Source organism: Phacochoerus africanus, chromosome 15, assembly GCF_016906955.1.
Source record: "Phacochoerus africanus isolate WHEZ1 chromosome 15, ROS_Pafr_v1, whole genome shotgun sequence".
Classification (NCBI taxonomy): Eukaryota; Metazoa; Chordata; class Mammalia; order Artiodactyla; family Suidae; genus Phacochoerus; species Phacochoerus africanus.
Window position 1 is genome coordinate 125,453,638 of NC_062558.1, and position 21,265 is coordinate 125,474,902.

The 21,265-nt window shown below is 42.0% G+C and overlaps 1 protein-coding gene and 1 long non-coding RNA gene across 3 annotated transcripts in view; one reads left to right on the forward strand and one right to left on the reverse strand.

The window, feature by feature from the left end:
• The window catches only part of LOC125115724 (uncharacterized), a 34,358-nt gene extending 20,943 nt beyond the window's left edge, over positions 1-13,415 (reverse strand). Inside the window, exon 1 of the long non-coding RNA XR_007132162.1 lies at positions 13,050-13,415. This is a non-coding gene — a long non-coding RNA (uncharacterized LOC125115724). The remainder of the gene's footprint in view (positions 1-13,049) is intronic.
• Positions 13,360-21,265, forward strand: part of FHIP2A (FHF complex subunit HOOK interacting protein 2A) — a 37,580-nt gene continuing 29,674 nt past the window's right edge. Inside the window, exon 1 of one of the 2 annotated variants that reach the window (XM_047760156.1) lies at positions 13,360-13,750. In XM_047760156.1, coding sequence (XP_047616112.1) covers positions 13,706-13,750 — 45 coding nt within the window. In that variant the 5' untranslated portion in view covers positions 13,360-13,705. The remainder of the gene's footprint in view (positions 13,751-21,265) is intronic. The other variant, XM_047760157.1, reaches the window with a different exon arrangement.

The window sequence follows — 21,265 nt, forward strand, 5'->3', positions numbered from 1 at the left end:
CTTGTCGGCAACCTACCCTCATATTTGAAAACCATCAGATTTTTTTTGGAAGAGTACTTGAACCTTTACTGTAATTTTGAGATGGTTTCAACATTTTTTTAGAAGTTAAAATAAAAAATTTACTAGAGTGGTTGCCAGATCATGGAAGGTGGCAGGATGGCCACTCCCAGGAAAAACTCGAACTGTCTTGGAATGGCACCCATTCTGAAGGATATGGGCAGTCAGAGCACAAATAATAAAGAGTCAGAAATCAAATGTTGGAGTGTGCCTTTCAACATGTGCCCACAATCCTGGATGATGTAAAATTTTATTTTATTTTATTTTATTTGGCTGTGCCCACAAGCATGCAAAAGTTCCTAGGCCAGGGACTCAAACCCACACCACGGCAGGAACCAAAGCTATAGGTGTGGCAATGCTGGATCCTTAACCAGCTGAGCCAACAGGGGATTCCCATGGGTGATGCAAATTTTTATTCAAGCCATTCTAAGAAATCTACTCTTGAGACAGACGGTATGAAACTAGAAACTCAGGGCTGTGAAGATTGGTCTCTCCCCAGGTACACTTCACTAGGTATTTCTTATGGTAGGCAGTTCTCCATGGAGTTTCAATATACCTTGGACTATCTTTTCAAGAATTTTGTCTTTCTCTCTCTCTGGGTCAGAGGGCTGATTTGTTTCCTGACCAAGACAGCAGAGAAAGAAAACTTCCAAAGACAGTTCAGGATAGAAAAGTTTCCCCCTCTTGGGAAAAACTGGCTTATATTCTAGGAAAATAAGGATGGAGTCTCCTTCCAGAAAGGAGGATGGGTAGGTATACTCAACATCTCTCAGCCGTGACACAAACCTGTGTGTGTGGCTTCTACCTGGGCCTGCTCCACACTGCCTCCCGTGGGACTCAGGTGGCAAGGGGAGCTGACATAAACATGAAGCTTATGCTCCTGATGGGAAGTGAGTAATAAGCTTTCTAAATCCAATTGGACTTGATTCCTTCTCAGCCAGATCTATGGAAGCAAACCTATCAGCCTCCCACCACGCTGCTGCTTAAGAAATGCTTGACTGCTCGACAGAAAACTTAAACCCCTTTATCACCGATGAAGCCAAATGTGAGACGAAGATTGTTACCTGAAAGGTCCTGCTGAGCAGCTCCGAACTACAGGTTGAAGTCCTTACTTTAAAGCGACCTTTTTCAGGAAGACTAGTTTCACAGGAAAGTGTCAGGGTCGCTAGCAGCAGACCTTCTACTGCTATTATTCCTACCATAGCTCCTTAAACAGTGTCAGTGTCAAGCCACAAGTTCACAGTACAGACCTCACTTTCTCAGTGTGTACCTGTCGAGTCAGTTCCTGCAACAATTGGAGTTTGAAATTTGCAATCTGATTGATCCACAATGTGGGGACCCCAAACATTCTCATCACCACCAACACGGCTTCAGGACCAAGTCAGTTAAGTATCAAACCCACGGGAAGAGAAAACAAGCTGATGACCATACACCATGTAAAGAATACAGTCTAACCCTGAGGCATTTCAGGGTAAAGAAACCAATGGAGCTTACGAGATCTTCTCAAGTGGTATCTTAGAAAACTTGAACAAAACCACAAAAACCTGGAGTTCCTGTTGTGGCTCAGTGGAAATGAATCTGACTAGCATCCATGAGGACACAGGTTTGATCCCTGGCCTTGCTCAGTGGGTTAAGGATCTGGTGTGGTAGCCTTGCTCAGTGGGTTAAGGACATATTGTGGCTGTGAGCTGCAGTGTAGGTCGCAGACATGGCTCAGATCCTGTATTGTTATGGCTGTGGTGTAGGCCAGCAGCTGTAGCTCTGATTCAACCCCTAGCCTGGGAACCTCCATAAGCCCTAAAAAGACAAAAAAACAAAAAACAAAAAAAAACAAAAAACCCCCCACAAAAACCGCAAAAATTTATGACATTGCTTTTATAGGGCATGGGTGAGAAAACGAAAAGGACCATAGGGGAAGGAAAAATAACACTTCCCTAAGTACCATTTTATAAAGGTCTATATAAGTTAGGAAGATACACACACAAAAATTTTACTACGGGGATTTGACCTTTGCATCTGTGGGAGATGATAAAAAAAAAAAGGACTAATTGTAATAAATATACCGCACTAATATCAGATGTTAAAAAAAAAAAGATATAAACATAGGGAAAAAAAAAAAAAGCCGCCTGCATACCTGATGCTAGAGCTTGAAGTCTGCAAGGCAGGCAGTTGAGAGGAAGATGTCAAGTGGTGGAGGGCAGCAAGGACACACTGGAACCACAAGCATGAACCGGAACTCAGGAGGACCACCTGCAAGCCGGGTCAGCCTCTCATGGTCTCCAACTTTAATAATGCCGGTATCCCACAGGAGAAGCTGGTCTCCTTTGCCATAGAGATAAACACACCTCTGGGGAAGGAGTCAGAGAATCTGGAGGAGGATCCAGGGGAAGATGGAGCAGCTGTGGCCCCGCACCAAGGAGGTGAGCCAGCAGATAAACAACCACAGGCATGCTATGGAAGCCCCTGGGACCCTGACCCAACCTTCTGAGCATGAAAAATAACATGGATGCTGCTCCGCTTTTGCCCTCCAAGTCTTACGCAAAAACGTCTCTTGTGGGACACCCTAGCTAGAAACCAGAAGGGAATTATGGGAGCTTTCATTCACATACCCATCTCTTTAAATCACCCTTCATTTCCAAATGAAGTCAACAAAAAAGTCAAGCTCCTACCTAACATGTACAGCTATTCTGTATACAACTAAAGCCACACTATTTTCCCTAAAGAGGCTATGAAATATTTTTTTATCCGTGGATGATGTTCATTCTTTTTGAGCTAATTCATAGTCTGCATTTTACGTCTTGTAATTTAAATACTGAGATAATAGGGGAATAAGAAGAAGAAGGGAAATTGTGTATACATATATATACACATATACTTTAGCCGTCATTTCTGGTACTGGTTGCATGGTTATAGTCTGTATATGCCACCTTCTATTAATAATTCCATATTCCCCTTGTCCTCAGCAAGTACCTCAGCTGGCCAGGATTCCTTTGGTGACCCAAACTTCTATTCCAGAAGAGTCTGCACCATTAGCAGTACAGCCTAGATTAGGTTACTGTAATTGTGATTCTACTATAACCACATGGAAGCACAGCTAGAAAGCACCCCAGGGGATACCCTGCATTCTAGACATATCCCTCCTTGTCCCCATTGAGGAGGAGAAACCCAGCTTTCCTTTTATAGTCAGGATAAATCACGCCAGCCAGTGCAGTATCCGCTTTCTTTGCTGGTTAACTCACTGGCAGGAGGAGCCCAAAGTAGGCAGGATGCAATCTCAGCGTCCAGGTCAGTGGAATCGTCAAGTCCCCTTTTTGGAAACACACTTCTCTTTACAATCATACAGCCAAGGCCTTTTGGCTAGCAGCGTTTAAAGTTATTCCGATGAAAAACAGATTGTGCTAGTGAGAGGAGCCACTCCCATTTCCACCCTTAATTCCCAGGCCCATAAATGCGGCTGCAGGAAAACCAGCACCAAACCTTGGTTGCTGATTTAGAGCATGTATACTGCCTCCTGGAACACAAGCTTCAGTGTTGCAGGATGCTCTCACTTCACTGGCACTGTAACGGAGTCTTTAAAATGCCACACTACTGTTTATCAAGCCAGCTGCTTCAGGACAATGGGAAACATGGTAAGCCCAGGAATATCCATGAGCATGGACCCAATACCACATTAGCTTTGCTCTAAAATGAGTTTCTTGATTAGAAGCAATGCTACATGGAATACAATGACAGTAAACGGATTTCAAGCTCATAAATGGTGGTTTGGGAGGTGGATGGAATCCCTAGCTTTACATCGTTTCAGTCCTCAATGGTGGCACTAATCTCTGCAATCCTTCCATAAAGATGACATTGTCTTACCATTTTCATAAATAGAGGCAATTCTAGTGGCTCCCACTTAGCCTTTCCTGACATAATAGGACTCACTCCACAAGTCGGGGAATCAACATGGAGATTCTGCAAGTTGCTGAGTATGTCTACTCCAGTTACGTATTACAGAACTGGGCAAATAACCACCAGGTAGATTCACATACCCACTGGTACCAATGCATAGGAACCAGCACCAAAACTCCATTGATCAACTGACTTTTGATTTGACCCTTGCTGTTAGACTACAGCAACATTTTGGGTTTCTAAAAAATTCGTGTTAGAGCTAATATTTAGCAATTCCTAAAAACTTCTCTTTCCTCAGCATACTGTCACATTGGTAAGTGACTACATGTCCTTGGGAGATAGCTACAAAGAAGATTAACACCATAAATATTTGACAGTATGATGTGGTCCCTTCTCAAGGGGACCTGGCTTCCCTTCCATTCCAGGAATTCCAGGTCTGTGACATGACTCCAGCTTAGGAAATGACTGAATAGCTAGGCTCTCTGTTTCGGTGATTCAAGTCAGACTTCTGCTCACCAGAACCTAGAGTAAGAGATGAGGTAAGACTTTTATGCTAGGGATCCCCATCTCTTTCAGTTCTAGGGGCACGATAATCAACTAGCCAATGCCAAAGACCTCTGCACATTAGGCTCTTCTAATGACTTCCTTGGCTCTGTTGTCTAGCTCAATAACTATGCCCACCGTGACTTTGGTAATTAAGTGCTGCCACCTGACCCCTGCCTTCCTAGGATCCCATCACCCCCATTTAATTTAGGGATCCCAGATCAATGGTAGCAGTTCCCAACTTCAATTTCTTGCCTAGAGAAGAGCCAGCACAGGTCTCTTTAGGGATTCTGGGGCTCCTCTCATGAATTTATTTCTCACTGCTTTGGTGAAAAGAATACCCTGTGAGCCCTCTTGCGGGACATAATGGGAGGGTGGGTGAGCAGGTCTTACATGATCGATCCACTAATATCCCAGTTTCCTTAAGCTTTGCAATTTCTTCAACATCTTCTATAACATATGAAAGAAGTTCTGGAATTTCCACTTCATTTAACGGAAGCCACCTTTGGGTCCAGATGGCGGGTCAACCAAACAGGGAAACTATTCGATCTATTCCCACGTCTATAGACTAACATGCTGAATCTGGAACCTCTGATTAGTGATCCGTCATTGGCCTGACCCAACTTTATATTCCTTCCATCCTTAAGATTTATTCCCACAGATACACTCTGCGTTTCTGTCTCTATAAATTAGGAACAACATGCTGCAGGATGTATTACCCTCAAAAAGGTAGTAAGACTGATAGCTGGAAAAAAGTGTTGAGGTATCTGAGAAAACTAAATATAGAACTATCAAATGATCCATCAGTCCCACTCCTGGGCATGTTTCCAGACAAAACTTTCATTCAAAAAGATACATGTGCCCCTATATTCACTGCAGCACTATTCACAATAGCCAAGACACGGAAAAACCTAAATATCCATCAACAGATGAATGGATTAAGAAGATGTGGTACATATACACAATGAAATACTACTCAGCCATAAAAAGGAATGAAGTAACGGCATTTGCAGTAACATGGATGGATCTAGAAATTATCATGCTAAGTCAAGTTAGTCAGACAGTAAGATAGCAATGTCATATGCTATCACTTATATGTGGAATCTGAAAAAAAAGTTTACAGTGATGAGGATGTAGGTTCAATCCCTGGCCTCACTCAGTGGATCAGGGCTCTGGTGCTGCTGTGGCTGTGGTATAGGCAGCAGCTGTAGCTCCGATTAGCCCCCTAGCCTGGGAACGTCCATATGCCATGGGTGCGGCCCTAAAAAGTGGGGGGGGGGACTACAATGAACTTCTTTGCAGAGCAGATACTGACTCACAGAGTTTGAAAAACTTATGGTTTCCAAAGGAGACAGATTGGGGGGGGGTGAGCTGGGGGTTTGGGATGGAAATGCTATAAAATTGGGTTGTGATGATCATTGTACAACCATAAATGTAATAAAATTCATTGAATAATTTGTTTTAAAGAAACCAAAAAAAAAAAAAAGAAAAAAGAAAAAAAACTTATGATCTCCAAAGGAGACATGTTGAGGGGTGGGGAGGATGGGATGGGGATTGGGGGTGGAAATGCTATAAAACTGGGTTGTGATGATCATTGTACAACAATAAATGTAATAAAATTCATTGAGTTAAAAAAATTTAAGCATAAAAGACAAAAAAAGACGATGTGCTATATGTACACACTGGAATACTACTCAGCCATTAAAAAAGAACAAAATAATGTCATTTGCAGCAACATGGATGGTACTAGAGATTCTCATACTAAGTGGAGTAAGTCAGAAAGAGAAAGACAAATACCCTATGATATCACTTATATGTGAATCTAAAATATGGCACAGAACAGAAACAAACTCATGGACATAGAGAACAGACTTGTGGTTGGTTGCCAAGGGGGAGAGGGAGGGAGTGGGATGGACAGAGAGTTTGGGGTCAGTAGAGGCAAACTATTGCATTTGGAGTGGCTAAACAATGAGGTCCTGCTGTATAGCGCTGGGAGCTATATACAATCACTTGTGGAACATATGGAAGATATTATGAGAAAAAGGATGTATATATATGTATAACTGTGTCACTTTGCTGTACAGCAGAAATTGACAGAACATTGTAACTCAACTATAATTTAAAATTTTTAATGAGGGGAGTTCCCTTTGTAGTACAGCAGAAACCAATCTGACTAGGAACCAAGAGGTTGCAGGTTCAATCCCTGGCTGCCCTCAGTGGGTTAAGGATCTGGGGTTGCCGTGAGCTGTGGTGTAGGTTGCAGACATGTCTCAGATACTGTGTTTCTGTGGCTGTGGCCTAGGCCAGCAGCTGTAGCTCTGATTTGACCCCTAGCCTGGGAACCTCCATATGCCGTGGGTGTGGCCCTAAAAAGCACACACACACACGCACAAAAAAGAATCAAGTCTTAAAACATGGCCTCACTGGAGTTCCTGACATGGCTCAGTGGTTAACAAACCTGACTAGTAACCATGAGGTTGCGGGTTCCACCCCTGGCCTCCCTCAGTGGATTAAGGATCCAGTGTTGCCCTGAGCTGTGGTGTAGGTTGCAGATGCGGCTCGGATTCCTCGTTGCTGTGGCAATGGCGTAGGCCAGCAGCTATATATAGCTCAGATTCAATCCCTAGCCTGGGAACCTCCATATGCCGTGGGTATGGCCCTAAAAAGAAAAAGACAAAAAAAAAAGTTTTAAAAAAATTTTTAAAAAGGACTGAGATAATCTCTTTAAAAAAAGTAATGTAAGCCAGAAAAATGGAATGATACTTTTAGGGTGCTAAAAGAAAAATAAGTGAAATTTTCCAGTGAGAATATCCTTCAACCTTGAGAGTGAAATAAGTGAATAAATAGATAAAAGTGAAATAAAGATGTTTTCAGACAAACCCCCATTCCAAAACAAAAAAAAAAATCATGGGAGTTTTCCAGGGCAATTAGAAAATAACCCTAGTGCAAAACCAGGAATTGAAAGGAGGAATAAAGAACAGAACAAATAAACACAGGTGGATATTCCAAATAATAATAGTGATGTACAAAGAATAATAGTCATGTGTTATGGAATCCAAGAATCCAAAAGGGCAAAAGGTAATAAATAGAGATAAAGTATTTTAAAATTCTAGCATTATCTCAGAAGTGATAAAGGTAATAATTTGTATTAAAATAGAATAGGTCGAGAATACATGTTACAATCTCTATAAGAAAAATAAAATAATATATAATTAACAAATTTTGTTAAATTGTTATACAAATGTAACAATATTAAAATATTAATATTAAATAATATATATTTAACAAATTGGAGTCCCTGTCCTGGTTCGGTGGTAACAAACCTGACTAGTTATCCATGAGGATGAGGGTTCAATCCCCGTTCTCGCTCAGTGGGTTAAGGATCCGGCATTGCCGTGAGCTGTGGTGTAGGTTGCAGACGCAGCTGGGATCCTGCATTGCTGTGGCTCTGGTGTAGGCTGGTGGCTACAGCTCCAACTGGACCCCTAGGCTGGGAACCTCCATATGCTGCAGGTGTGGCCCTAGAAAGACACACACACACACAAAAATCAAACATGGTTTCCCCCTTTAGTTTCTCCCTTTCACGAACAAACTTTGATCATGTGAATTTAGTCAGGCATATCACACAATTTAGTTAAGAGGTTTTACAAGGTTTCTTATGAAAGCTCCCATCCTTCCTCCAAAACTCCTAATTTCCTCCTCCACAGAAGCAACCTCTTTCAACACTTTGGGTGAATTCTTTTGTTACTTCCTTTCTTTAAATAATATGCTTGCAGTGTTACTTCTTGCTATTTTGGTTTCAAACAATACACGATGTTTCCTCACAACAGACAGGGGTTTAACTCTCCCTCACACACACATGCACACACGCACACACACCACCCCATCACACATCCATCCTTTCATCATCCCTAAATATAGCAGCAATACCATAGGTTTTAATTAGATCAGTGTTTACATGACTATGGTTATGTAAGCACCATTTACAGTTAAGCCATATGTATACTATGATTGCACATTCCTACACAATATTTCATTTTTCCTAGTGTTAATAATGATCTAGCTTATTTCCCCTTTGCTTAGTTTTCTTTGTATTTATCACTAATGCAACATTGAATTTGACTCCTATCATATAAATCTGCTCAAAAATAGTCCATCCTCCAGTTTCATCTTCTTAAGGAAATCTCTTTTTAAAACTGAAGTATAGTTGAGTTATAAAATTATGTTATTTTCTCATGTATAGCATAGTGATTCAGTGTTTTTACAGATCATACTCCATTAAAAGTTTTACAAGATGGATTTCCTGTCGTGGCTCAGTGGAAACAAATCTGACTAGTATCCATGAGGATGCAGGTTCAATCCCTGGCCTCGCTCAATGGGTTAAGGATCTGGCGTTGCCAAGAGCTGTAGTGTAGGCCGGCAGCTGTAGCTCTGATTAGACCCCTAGCCTGGGAACCTCCATGTGCTGTGGGTGCGGCCCAAGAAAAGACAAAAAGACAAAAAAGACAAAAAAAAAAGGATAATGCCATTGTAGTTTTTGATTCTTTATACACATTTGTTTTTTTTTTTCCTCTCATTGGAAGTTTTGTAGAAGCTTTCTTTGAACCCACTGTTCTGAAATTTCACAATAATGTCCTCTAGACTGAGTCTGTTTTCATTCATTGTTCTGGTATTTAATGAACCTCCTCAATCTGGAAACTCATGGCTTTTAGATCTATAAAATTATATCAAATTATTAATATATTTAATTATTTCTCTCTCTACTCTCTTCAATTATTCAGATGTTAGATTTGCTGGACTGGCCCTCTAACCTCTCCACCACCACACTCATTTTCCACTCTTTTTTGCTCTGGTCTAAGCTTGCTAAATTTTTCTCAAGTTTATTTTTCACTTTTTATTATTTTTTTAATTTGTTATATACATATATAACTATATAACTATATATATATAGTTATATAGTTATAGTTTTTTGTTTTGTTTTGTTTGCTTTTTAAGGTAGCACCCAAGGCATACGGAAGTTTTCAGGGTAGGGGTCAAATGGGAGCTGCAGTTGTCGGCCTACGCCACAGCCATAGTAACATGAGATCTGAGTCGCATCTGTGACCTACACCACAGCTCATGGCAGTGCCGGATCCCTGACCCACTAAGTGAGGCCAGGGATGGAACCCACATCCTCATGGATACTAGTCAGATTTGTTTCCACTGTGCCGCAGCAGGAAATCCTGTTATCATATTCTTGATTTCTGAGTCTTTTTTTGTTCTCTATACGCTGTTTTTTATTTATTTAATTTATTTATTTTTGCTTTTTTAGGGCTGCACCCAGGGCATATGGAGGTTCTCAGGCTAGAGGTCCAGTAAGAGCTGTAGCCGCTGGCCTATGCCACAACCACAGCAACGCCAGATCCGAGCCGTGTCTGCCACCTACACCACAGCTCACGGCAATGTATACGCTCTTCTTTAAAAAACAGCATTCCATTCTTATTTTACAGCTGCAACTCCTTTTCTCTCTCTGAGGCTATTAATGATAGTTGAGGTGGCCTTTAAGTTTTCTTCCCATCTTCCCTACCTTCAATGTAAGCAACTCTGTTTCTTCCAAGTTTCTTTTTCATCCTGTTTTTTTCTTTGGGCCTGATCTTTAATGCTGCAAGCTTCCTGAGAATTATTGATGACCCCTGGATGTGTGATCCTATTTAAGAGAGGGGCATGAAGAAATCCAAGCTCTGGGCAGGTGGACCAAGCTTGTTAACTGGGGCTTGTTAACAGTGGGCTCGTCTGGGTTCCCACCGCAGGATCTTTGGGTCTTTTCTCTTGAACTAAGTGGATTTTCCAGAGGGGTCCCTTCCTATCTTCTTCCTGGAGGGACCAACCAGATAACTGTATTTTGAGCCAAGGGGAGGATGAGAGCTGGGGACACGTGCCTCAACATTCACAAGGTTTATGTTCACTTTATCCTCTTCTTTCTTTTCTTCTCTCAGTACAGAACCCCTCCCTTTCTGGGAAAGAGTCTCTCATCTCATTCCAGGATGAGAAAGGAGTGGTCAGCGGCTCTTGTGCAGTGGGGGTGTATCTATGAAATTCTAAACAAACTTTCAATCAATCCATCCTGCTATTTTCAGTTCCATGGTTACCTCTATTTCCAGAGGTGCTTAAGGTTACCATTCTGAGCCATGGAGAGGCCCTGTGAATATATTAATATCTCACTCTGGCGCTTGGTTTTCTTCCTGGTTATCTTGGCATTCAGCTTTCTTAGGCCAGTCATATCAGTTTACCTCCTTTACAACTACTTTCGAATTCTCAAAATTTTATTGCTATCTCATCTCTTAATTTACTTGCTCTTCTGGGCGTTGTACTTTGAAAAATCTCTTTACTGTAATTGTAGTGGCATTTGGAAAGGGGATGTTGCTAAATTATCATATATATGACCAGACGTCTGCCAAATTTTGAATGCAGGGATCCTCTAACTCTATTTATTCTTCAGCTCCATCCCAACAGTTTGAGTTTTATGGATTTTTCTGTGTCCTTGCTGATTAAACCTTATTCAGAAGAGAATTAAAAAAAAAAAATACCTTGAGGTGTGTAATAAATGCTAAAATTCAATGTGTTATCTTTCTCCAAAGTATTTTAATTTGTGCAGAGACTAAATTTCTTATTTGCCTTAAGCCAAAGGAGTAAAGAAATAAAACCCTAATTGAGGATTTTCAGGGACCTGTATCTAAGCATTTTGGAGACCAAGGGAAGCCTTTGCTATGCTTTCTCAAATCACACTTTGTTGAGGCAGGTCCGACAGTGCTCTTGCATAAGGCTGGTGACAATGTCAGTGTCATTCCAGGATGAGAATAAGAGTATCTGCTCAATTATAATCCTAGTCCAACCTGCATATCTTGGAAACTACATATCAAATAGATGAGCTTTCATCCTAAATATTGATATTAATTTAGAGCAAAACAAATATTTTATTGTGTTTATAATAAGTACACAAAGATGGGCATCATCAAATACAAACAACTCTAAGTAAGCCTGTTTTAAACAGATCTCTTCATACAAGCAGTGGTTGTGAGGTATTATGAAAATACAAAATACCATATAAATGTATGACAATTAGGTCAAGAAATAACTATAGCTAATAACATGACTATCCATCTTAAACTGTGTGAATAATAATAATCATAGTAATAATAATAATAATAATAAAACAGTATGTGCTCTTGGTTAAAGCAGACACAATTATCCAGAATCTGGTAAGGAGCAAGTTTCGATTTTTAGCAAATGACAAAGTTTGCCTCCAGCAACCCGAGGACTAGTATATGGGGAATTTAGGTCAAATTTATCTGCAATCCAAGGATAAGATGCAACAAAAACAGGGGAGAAAAAGAAGACAAGACTAAAAGTCTCCTCCTTAAATCTTGATTTCTGGCCCTATTATTATTTTATTAAATGCTGTTATTACTACTAATAACAATAACAACAAATGTCCACGCCTTGTTTACCAGCTTACTATGGACTGGGCACTTTAAAGTATTTAACATATATCAAGGAATTCCTATACAATTTCACAAGGTAGGTGCTACTCTCCCAGTTTTACAGATGAGGAAACTTAAGCAGAAAGAAGTTAGACAATTTGCTGAAGTGAGTGCAGAGCTGGGATTTGTGTGTGTGTGTATGTTTTAGGGCCACACCTGGGGCATATGGAAAGTTCCTGGGCTAGGGGTCAAATCCAAGCTGCAGGTGCCAGCCTACACCACAGCCACTCTAGATCGGAGCCCAGGACCTACACCATAGCTTGGGCAATGCCTGATGGAACCCGCATCCTCATGGATACTAGGTGGGTTCTTAACCTTCTGAGCCATGAAGGGAACTCCTCAGAGCTGAGATTTGAACCTTGCCTCCCCAGCTCCAGGGAGTGGCCCTAAACACCACTCTGCTCTGCAGCTATCTTTTCTGCTACCTTTTGTGCCTTTCCTCTGCTCAGCTGATTCATTACAAATACATACTTTCATCACCGGTTGTGCAACACTCCTCCACTTTCATCAAGAATTTAATGGTCCTTTTGATAAAATGCCAGTACTAGCAAAAACAAAGTTCTCCAGGATATGAACATTCTCCTCATTTGTATCAAACCAACCTAAAATTTACCAGCCTGAATTGTGCTTCCTCAAGGCTTGACAAATACACTGTTGCACCGTATTTTAAGAAGCTTCCAGCCAAGCGCTTACATTGTAGCTCCTCTAAATCTGTCCTATGTCTTTCCTAGATCCCCTTCTGATTCTTTTCCCCTCATGGATGTTTCCCAGTATCAACTGATCAAGGGAATAGAAAATGCTATACCTAAAGCATTTTGAAATTCAAACATGTTACAAATTAATAACTGAATCATCTTACTATTTGTCTGTCTGGGGCTTCCTGTTTTAATGCTGAAGTAATAATAACAACAACAACAACAATAATAATAATGATTTACAGTTAGCAATGCCATTTCATCTCCTTAGTTGACTTGTTCTAACTCTTAGCATTTAAAACCACAGGTCCTATTTGCCTTAGGAATACTGTGTTCTTCTTACCGTCTTGCAAGTCTGCCCTTAAGAGACGAACCTCTGAGTTATATACGTAGCACATATGGCTACGTTTCCATACAAAATCGGCATGATACTTCCACTGACGGAACAACACTGCGTGAGAAAGGCTGAAGTTTTAAAATACAAGCACGACTACGTCTGCAAGAGAGGTGGGCGGCTGCGCCCAGGCCGGGCTCCCGCCCCAGGCGGGCGGCCTCTGGTGCTTCTCCCGCCCCCGCGGCGTCCCGCCGCCCCGCGGCAGGGCCGGCCCGGCCCGGCGGGGCCTCCCTGGGCCGCGACGGCGCCCCCTGCAGGCGGCGGCGGGCAGAGCGGGCGGAAGGAGCTTGAGCGGAGCTGCCACGGTGTCCGAGCCCGAGCCGCCGCCGCCGCCGCTGCCGCCGCCAGAGAGTCGCGGGGCCCAGAGTCCGCGCGGAACGCCCTCCTCGCCGCCCGCCACGTCCCAGCGCCCGCCGGAGCCGCCGCGCCGCGGGCTTACACCTGAAGCGGCCCGGCCGGGCCCGCCTCGGCCCTCTGCTTGTGCTCCCCGCCCCGCACCGGCCTTCACTCTGGAGCGGCCCCGGCAGCCGCAGCAGGGGCGGCGGCGGCGGATCGAAGAGCTCTCCAGGTCGTCCCGGGAGAGGCTGCTGCAGTCCCGGGACAGGATGTTCTCCAAGTTCACCTCCATCCTGCAGCACGCCGTGGAGGCGGTAAGGCCGCGGGCTGCGGGCGCACGACAGGCCGGGGATGGCGGCGGCCTACGCTCCCCTGCTGGTCCCGGGAGAGCCCGGCGGCCTCGCCCCGGCCCTCGGCGTCCCCGGCCCTGCGGAGGAGCGAGGCCCCGGGCGGGCGCTGCGGGGGGCGCCGGAGCGCCGGGGCCTCGGGCCCGGCTCTGAGCGGACCCCCTGCTCTCCTTCTTGCCCTGGGCCGGCGTGGATCCCTTTCCCTCGCTCGGGAGGGTGGGGAGGGGTCCCCGGGAGGATCGGCCGGGGTCAGGGGTCGCCCGATTCCTTGATGGGGACAGGGGAGTCGGGGAGCATCTGTCAGGGCCACGGGGCGCTCCCCCGGACTCCCTGACGGTTAACCTTACCCGCAAAAAAAGTGGTCAGTCTTGACCAGGACAAAAGAAACGGCCTAACGCTGTTTGGGTTTGGTTTGTTTTGGGGGTAGGGGCCAGGAAGCGATGTTCTTGCCTGGAGGGTGTCTCTGGCAAGGAAGTAGTCCACCGGACCTGGTTTCGTAATCTTGCCAGCTTTTGCCTTCATGGCCTTGCTGCCCAACTCAGCTGGACCTTATTGGTTGATGGAAATAGGTATTTGGAGGGTCAAATCGAGTGTGCTTTAGACAGCTTCCAAGCCCTCACACAGCACTGAGACCACCATCTGTTTCCTTTCTTCTCTTCCTTTCCTGGACACTCTTCGTTTTTCCTGCAATTGTACTCTTCTTTGAGGGTTTGAGACACTAGCATTGAGAGAGTTTACTCAAATATCCTAACATTAGTAAAAGAGAAGTAACTAACAAGGAAATGTCTTCCTGCTGTTTCAGTGATAAGGGGTCTAATTGCTTTACTTTGGTGGTTTTGCTTTATGCTGGCAGAACTGGCCAAATGGAAAAAAAATGCATCTCGTGAAGTTTATACTAAGTGCAGTTTTTACTGGACGTGGCACTAGTTTTTAAAATGTCATTCTCTTTTTGTGTTCGGTTTGGGTGATATAGCACATTTAAATCTACACACCTTTAAGGGGGAACACCCAATTGCAATACAACAGTTTTCATAGCCAGATAAAAATAAAATGGATTTTAAAAACTCAGTAGTGGAAACAAAACTTGAGTACAGTTTTTATTTGAAATCATATGTGGAAAATGTTTAAGAGTCATTCTAGCTCTCCTTCAAGTTCTTGGGAAAACCAGGGTATCAAATCAAGCAAGACAGGGTTTTTCATGAATAAATGAAGAGCAGTATTACTCGTGAGGTAGTGACGGTTTTAGACTTTTAGGCAACTTTTCCTTTCTTATACACAACCTACAGCACCTTATTTTTAAGAATGTAACAGAAATTTATAAAAAACAGTGATGTTTGCATTTTATATTATTCCTTAAAATAACAAGAATCGTTTACTTTTTAACACTGAATACAGCTTAATACTGAGATAATTGGGAATAAAAAATTACTACATTATTTGTCTTCTTTACCAATTCACACTGCTATTTACCAAAATAAGTACTGAGAAAAAGAAGGATGGCTTTCCTGCTCTCCCAGTAGACTCATTTTTGTCCTGAGGCCTGTGTTTTCTGGCTGCATTATCTTTTTATAATTGTATATGTTAGCAGCTACCAAATTATCCATGTAAATTGTCTGACTCTGGCTCTGTAATATCCAGGTTCTCTACTTTGCTGAGGTTAGTGAGAAAAAGTTAGAGTGGATTATTTTCACGTGCTCCTAGCAATTTAATGCACTGCCTTTAGAAAAGTCATGTTTTTATTTGCTTAGATTTAATGTTTTCAGCTATGATACTTTCCCAGTTACCTTGATAGGAGGTTAAGTCTCATGAAAACATTTTGGCGTACTTTTTTTTTCTTTTAACATTCTCTTGGGAGTGAACTCATGTAATACTAAGCCATCTTTGTGGTATTTGAAGATTTTTTTTTTTTCCTAGCCCAAGATTGGTTCCCATTTATTCAGTTATGTTTCTTCATTTGCTTGACATTTTTTTCTATGTACTATTCATATCATGCCTCAGTTCATTTCTTTAGCTTTTCTCTTATTCCTTTCAATTAGCATGTCCTATTAGCATTTTTTTGATACAGCATTGCAATTATCATAATCATCAGGATTCTACAGAGATGGGAGATAGTTCTTGTATGCAGATGCTGACATGACCTTTTCACAGTCATGTCACTGTATGAATCTGCAATGTTTTCTTAATCATCTTGGTATCATTACTTCCTAGGTTTCTTAATTCAATTGGATGAGCCTTCAAGTGGTTTTTTAGGGTTGACAAGATACATATTCATTTAAATGGGGTTTAAGTATGAAGTTTTCCTTACTGTTTAATGGGTTTCTCCTCACTTCCTGTTAACTACCTACATGGAAGAAATGTGTTATTAAGCTGATAGACCACATTTTGAATTTAGGAGAGAAATTCACAGCTTCATCAAAAACAAAAACTATACTGTAACTCTTGCCTCCATTTTCAGGGAGGATAGTTTTCACTCCATATAGAAATGATTGGCCAGTAAGAGTTATGACTTCTGTCAGGCAGTTGTCACATGTCCCAAGTCTGAAATCAGGCCTCTCAGGTAGTTAGTTCTGAGGTGGAACTGGATCTTTGTGGCACAACTTCTCCAGAGGATAAACAGAACACCTTCTATTAGTACAGTTCAGTATTTGTTGAGGGACTAGTTTGTGTGAGGTAATCTGCCAGGAACTAGTATCTTTTAACTTCTAGCCAGTTCCACCGTTGAGGGCAGTGATTAATGATGACTGTTAGGACCACAATTCCTTAAAATTTTACTCTGCACTAAGAATTAAAACGTCAAACGAAGAGTTCCCTTCGTGGCTCAGCAGTTAATGAACCCACCTAGGATCCATGAGGATGCTCGTTTGATCCCTGACCTCGCTCACTGGGTTAAGGATCCCATGTTGCCTCTGTGGCTGTGGTGTAGGCTGGCAGCAATAGCTCTGATTCGACCCCTAGCTTGGAAATTTGCATATGCCACGGGTGAGGCCTGCCCCAAAAGCAAAAAAAAAAAAAAAAAAAAGTCAAATGAAACAATGTTTTCTTAAGTGTATTCTTTTTCAACAAGTGACCTCTAACTTTAGTCCTTTAGTCATTCAGCAAATATTTTATGAGCCCACCATGAAAACACGGCACAGTTCGAGTTCACAGTGTGAATGCGTTGGGAGACAGAACAAATACACAGGCTAAAGTATAAGCAGTGACAAGAGTGTGGCCTACCCCCTAGAGCCAGACAGAGCAGGGTTCAGGTCTTGCCTCTGTCCCTTACTTCTACATTGGGCAAGTTACTTAATCTTTGTACATTTCAGCTCCTCGTTGTAAAATGGAATATGTGATAGAGAGTTGTTGTGAAAATTAGATGAGAAAATGTATATGAAGTGCTTCATGCAGTGCCTGGCACATAGTAAGTGCTTAATAAATGTTTATTATTACTACTGTTATTATTTGGATGATCAGCCAGTGGATTCTACAGGAGGAAGGGAGCAAGCTCTTAGGATTGGAGTAAGTTGGAGAACGCTCTGTGGAGGAAGTGAAGCTAGAGCTGGACTTTGGAGAGGCAGAGGAGATAGGAAGGACCTTAGGAAAGTTAGGGGAAGGAAGAAGCATTTTAAAAGATTTTGGCATGGAATGTTCATGATACGTGTGCAACAGCAGATGTGGCTTTTAGAACACTAGTTCCCCTTGTGGCTCAGTGGAAACAAAGCTGACTAGCATCCATGAGGGCACAGGTTCTACCCCTGGCCTCGCTCCTTAGGCTAAGGATCCGGTGTTGCTGTGAGCTGTGGTGTAGGTCACAGATGCGGCTCGGATCCTGTGTTGCTGTGGCTCTGGCATAGGCTGGCGGCTACAGCTCCAATTCGACCCCTAGCCTGGGAAGTTCCATATGCCAAGGATGCAGCCCTAAAAAGACAAAAAAGAATACTAGTTCTCATCTGAGTTATTGATGGAGGTAGGTGCTTTTGCATGGTAGGCGTTTTGGAGAAAGATAGATTTCTGATTATAAATAGTGTTTCCTTGGTCAGATCAGTTAATGGCTTTAGATCTTAATACGAGTTTGTGTGGGAAAAATCGGAGTTTATTATGAGAATTTAAGAGCTTATGCTAAGTATAAACTTTGTAGCACTGTGCCTGACATAAAACTACTCATTAAATGGTAGCAACTGCCATGTATTCACTCAGTAAACCTTACCGGATGCTAACTATGTGCCATCATTGACTTGGAACCCGGGGATCCAGTGATGAAAAGGATGACCTCATCTTTGTAAACTCATAGAGTTTACAGTCTAGTGGAGGAGATGGATAACTCAATAATTACAAACATGGGGTAAAGGCTGGTAGGGGAGGAGCAGTCCATCAGGGATGGGGGCCGCAGGTGTGTGTGGAAAGGGCTTTCCCCCTGCAGGAAGTCTGGCAAGGCTTCCCAGAAAAGGTGATGTCCAGGTTAAGTGTCCAGGTCAATTTCTGATTGAGATAGTGACTGATCGCATGAATTTTCAAAAATTTAACCTTTGTATCGTAAAACGTGAACTCAAATCCAAATCTCCTCATGTGGATTCGCACCTCTAAGAACACTAGTTCTCGGAGTTCCCGTCGTGGCCCAGTGGTTAACGAATCCGACTAGGAACCATGAGGTTGCGGCTTCGGTCCCTGCCCTTGCTCAGCGGGTTAACGATCCGGCGTTGCCCTGAGCTGTGGTGTAGGTTGCAGACGAGGCTCGGATCCCGCGTTGCTGTGGCTCTGGCGTAGGCTGGTAGCTACAGCTCCGATTCAACTCCTAGCCTGGGAACCTCCATATGCTGCGGGAGCGGCCCAAGAAATAGCAACAACAACAACAAAAAGACAAAAGACAAAAAAAAAACAAAAAAAACCCACTAGTTCTCATCGGAGCTTTTTTAAAATCCAGACCATAAGTGTTTTTCATGTAAGGATAAAACAGGTACTATGCATGTTATGATTCAGAGGCAAGTTTACTAGGAGGTTCTACTTAAAAAAGGAAATGTATGCATGTTTGAACAAAACTGATACTAAACTGAGTTATTAGCAATTTGAAACTATTTCGCTGTGTACTTCAAAAGGTTTCTCATTTCAAGCAGATTTCTGGGAGAGATTCACAAGTAAAACAACACCATCCTGTTTTGAATTTGACCATAGCAGCAAAGGTCCTGACACAAATTGTGTAAGACGTCTATTTTAGTAACTGTCCTTGTAAACAGAGTTAAATTCTGTGGGTGAAATAATCTGGAGCAATTATTCCTTATGTACCCTGGAAATTCCCTCAGAAAAATTTAACAAATCTTAATATTTACACTTTTTTTTTTTTGAAGTACCAAATTGCATTTGGGTTTGTCCCAATTGTTAATACATAATTAATTAATTAATAATTGTTGGCGTTTCCGTCGTGGCTCAGTGGTTAACGAATCCAACTAGGAACCATGAGGTTGCAGGTTTGATCCCTGGCTTCGCTCAGAGGGTTAAGGATCCGGCCTTGCTGTGAGCTGTGGCGTAGGTCGCAGACGCGGCTTGGATCCGTCTTGGATCCCATGTTGCTGTGGCTGTGGTGTAGGCCGGTGGCTACAGCTCTGATTAGACCCCTAGCCTGGGAACCTCCATATGCCGTGGGTGCAGCCCTAGAGAAAAAAAAGAGACCAAAAAAAAAAAAAATTGTTAAGACTACATAAAGCTGATGTGTAAAAAACCAGGTACAAAAAGCAAGAGCAAGAGGAAGATTCTAAAAATAAGTTGCTGATTAAAACGGACATTTTAGTCTAAAAATTTCAGGAAGATTTTTCTATTTCCCCAAATTAACTCTTTCTTTCTTTCTTTTTTTTTTTTTGGTCTTTTGTTGTTGTTGTTATTGTTGTTGTTGTTGTTGTTGTTGCTATTTCTTGGGCCGCTCCCACGGCATATGGAGGTTCCCAGGCTAGGGGTTGAATCAGAGCTGTAGCCACCGGCCTACGCCAGAGCCACAGCAACGCGGGATCTGAGCCGCGTCTGCAACCTAAACCACAGCTCAGGGCAACGCCGGATCGTTAACCCACTGAGCAAGGGCAGGGACCGAACCCGCAACCTCATGGTTCCTAGTCGGATTCGTTAACCACTGCGCCACGACGGGAACTCCAAATTAACTCTTTCTTATCTTTCTAATTTTTTCTCCATCTCCCGCATCTAATTTCTCTCTCCACGTTCTTACGTTATAGTAATCCCAAGGGTTCTAACTCCTTTGTTGAAGATCTTAAAGCCTTTTAAAAATGTTCTTAGTGTTCTGCCTGAAATGAGATGAATATTTCAGGTCTCTTCCTTCAGTACCGTTCAGAGCGGTGTGAATAGGCAAGTATAAAAAAGGTGAGCGTTAAGATGTTGATGACTGAGAATTTTTCAGGCCCGTTTTTTTTCCCAAGTATGTTTCATCTTCTGGATTGAAACACTTAAGATGTCATAACCAAAGTTTATAATTTGTTCTCTAGTTTGGGAATTGTCTTGACAGAGTTTTGAGCTTTGAGGTCTCTGCTGGGGACACCAAGAAATCAAAATGGAACACGTAGAAGCACAGGAGTTACATGACCTCTTAGGTCATCTTTTTAGATGAAATATATGAAAAAGGAAGATGCTGCCATAGTTCAGCTTCCCTAAATAGAAACCTATTTGTTCTCAAGGAAACTGGGTCAACTCAGTACTTTCTGACCAGAATTTATCGACAATAGTAAGACCAAGAGAGTGTTCTCTCTCTGTTTGAGGAAAAGAATGTTGTAGTAGAAGGTGTGTCCAAATCTTTCTCTTTCCATTTAAGACCCATTTGAAATCCTCATAAGTTTGCCATGAGGTGGCTCAAGGGATATAATTTTGGTCTTAAAACTTTCTGGAGTAAATTTCAAGATTAAAATGTAAAACAATTTTGACTTTGTGGAATTTAAATTGATAGTGTCTTCTTCATATAGTTATTTTGCTAAAAATATGCACTGCCTAATCTAGGCTTAGAAAAGAAAAAGATTTACTTCTGTATGTCACTGAAAGTAAGGAACAGTTTTAATCTGATTACAGGGTTGACTTTGGTATATGTTTTAGTAGTGGTGAGGTGTAACTAATTACGTAGCAGCTTTTTACGGTTTTGCATTTCAAAGTCCTAGGTACAAAGATCCCTGCTTATTGATAATTCCATTTTACTGATAGTTTAGTAATAGAAATTGTGTTTTCATTTAATACTATTACTTTTTTTCTTATTTTTCACTATTTATGAATCAATGTAGATTGCATTTTTTGACAATACATATTCAAAAAAGTTGCTTTAGGGAGAAGAAGTTTCCCAAAATTCAAAGCCGGTTTCTCTGGTATTACTTTCTATCCTTGTCAAAAATCAGAATTTTTGTTTAGCAGTATTTAAATAACACCAAAACAATTTAATTATAATGTCATTTAATACTATTACTTTCAAAGCCATATGTAGTTACTAGTTTCGGGGAGAAAAAAAAACTCCAATACTATAATTAA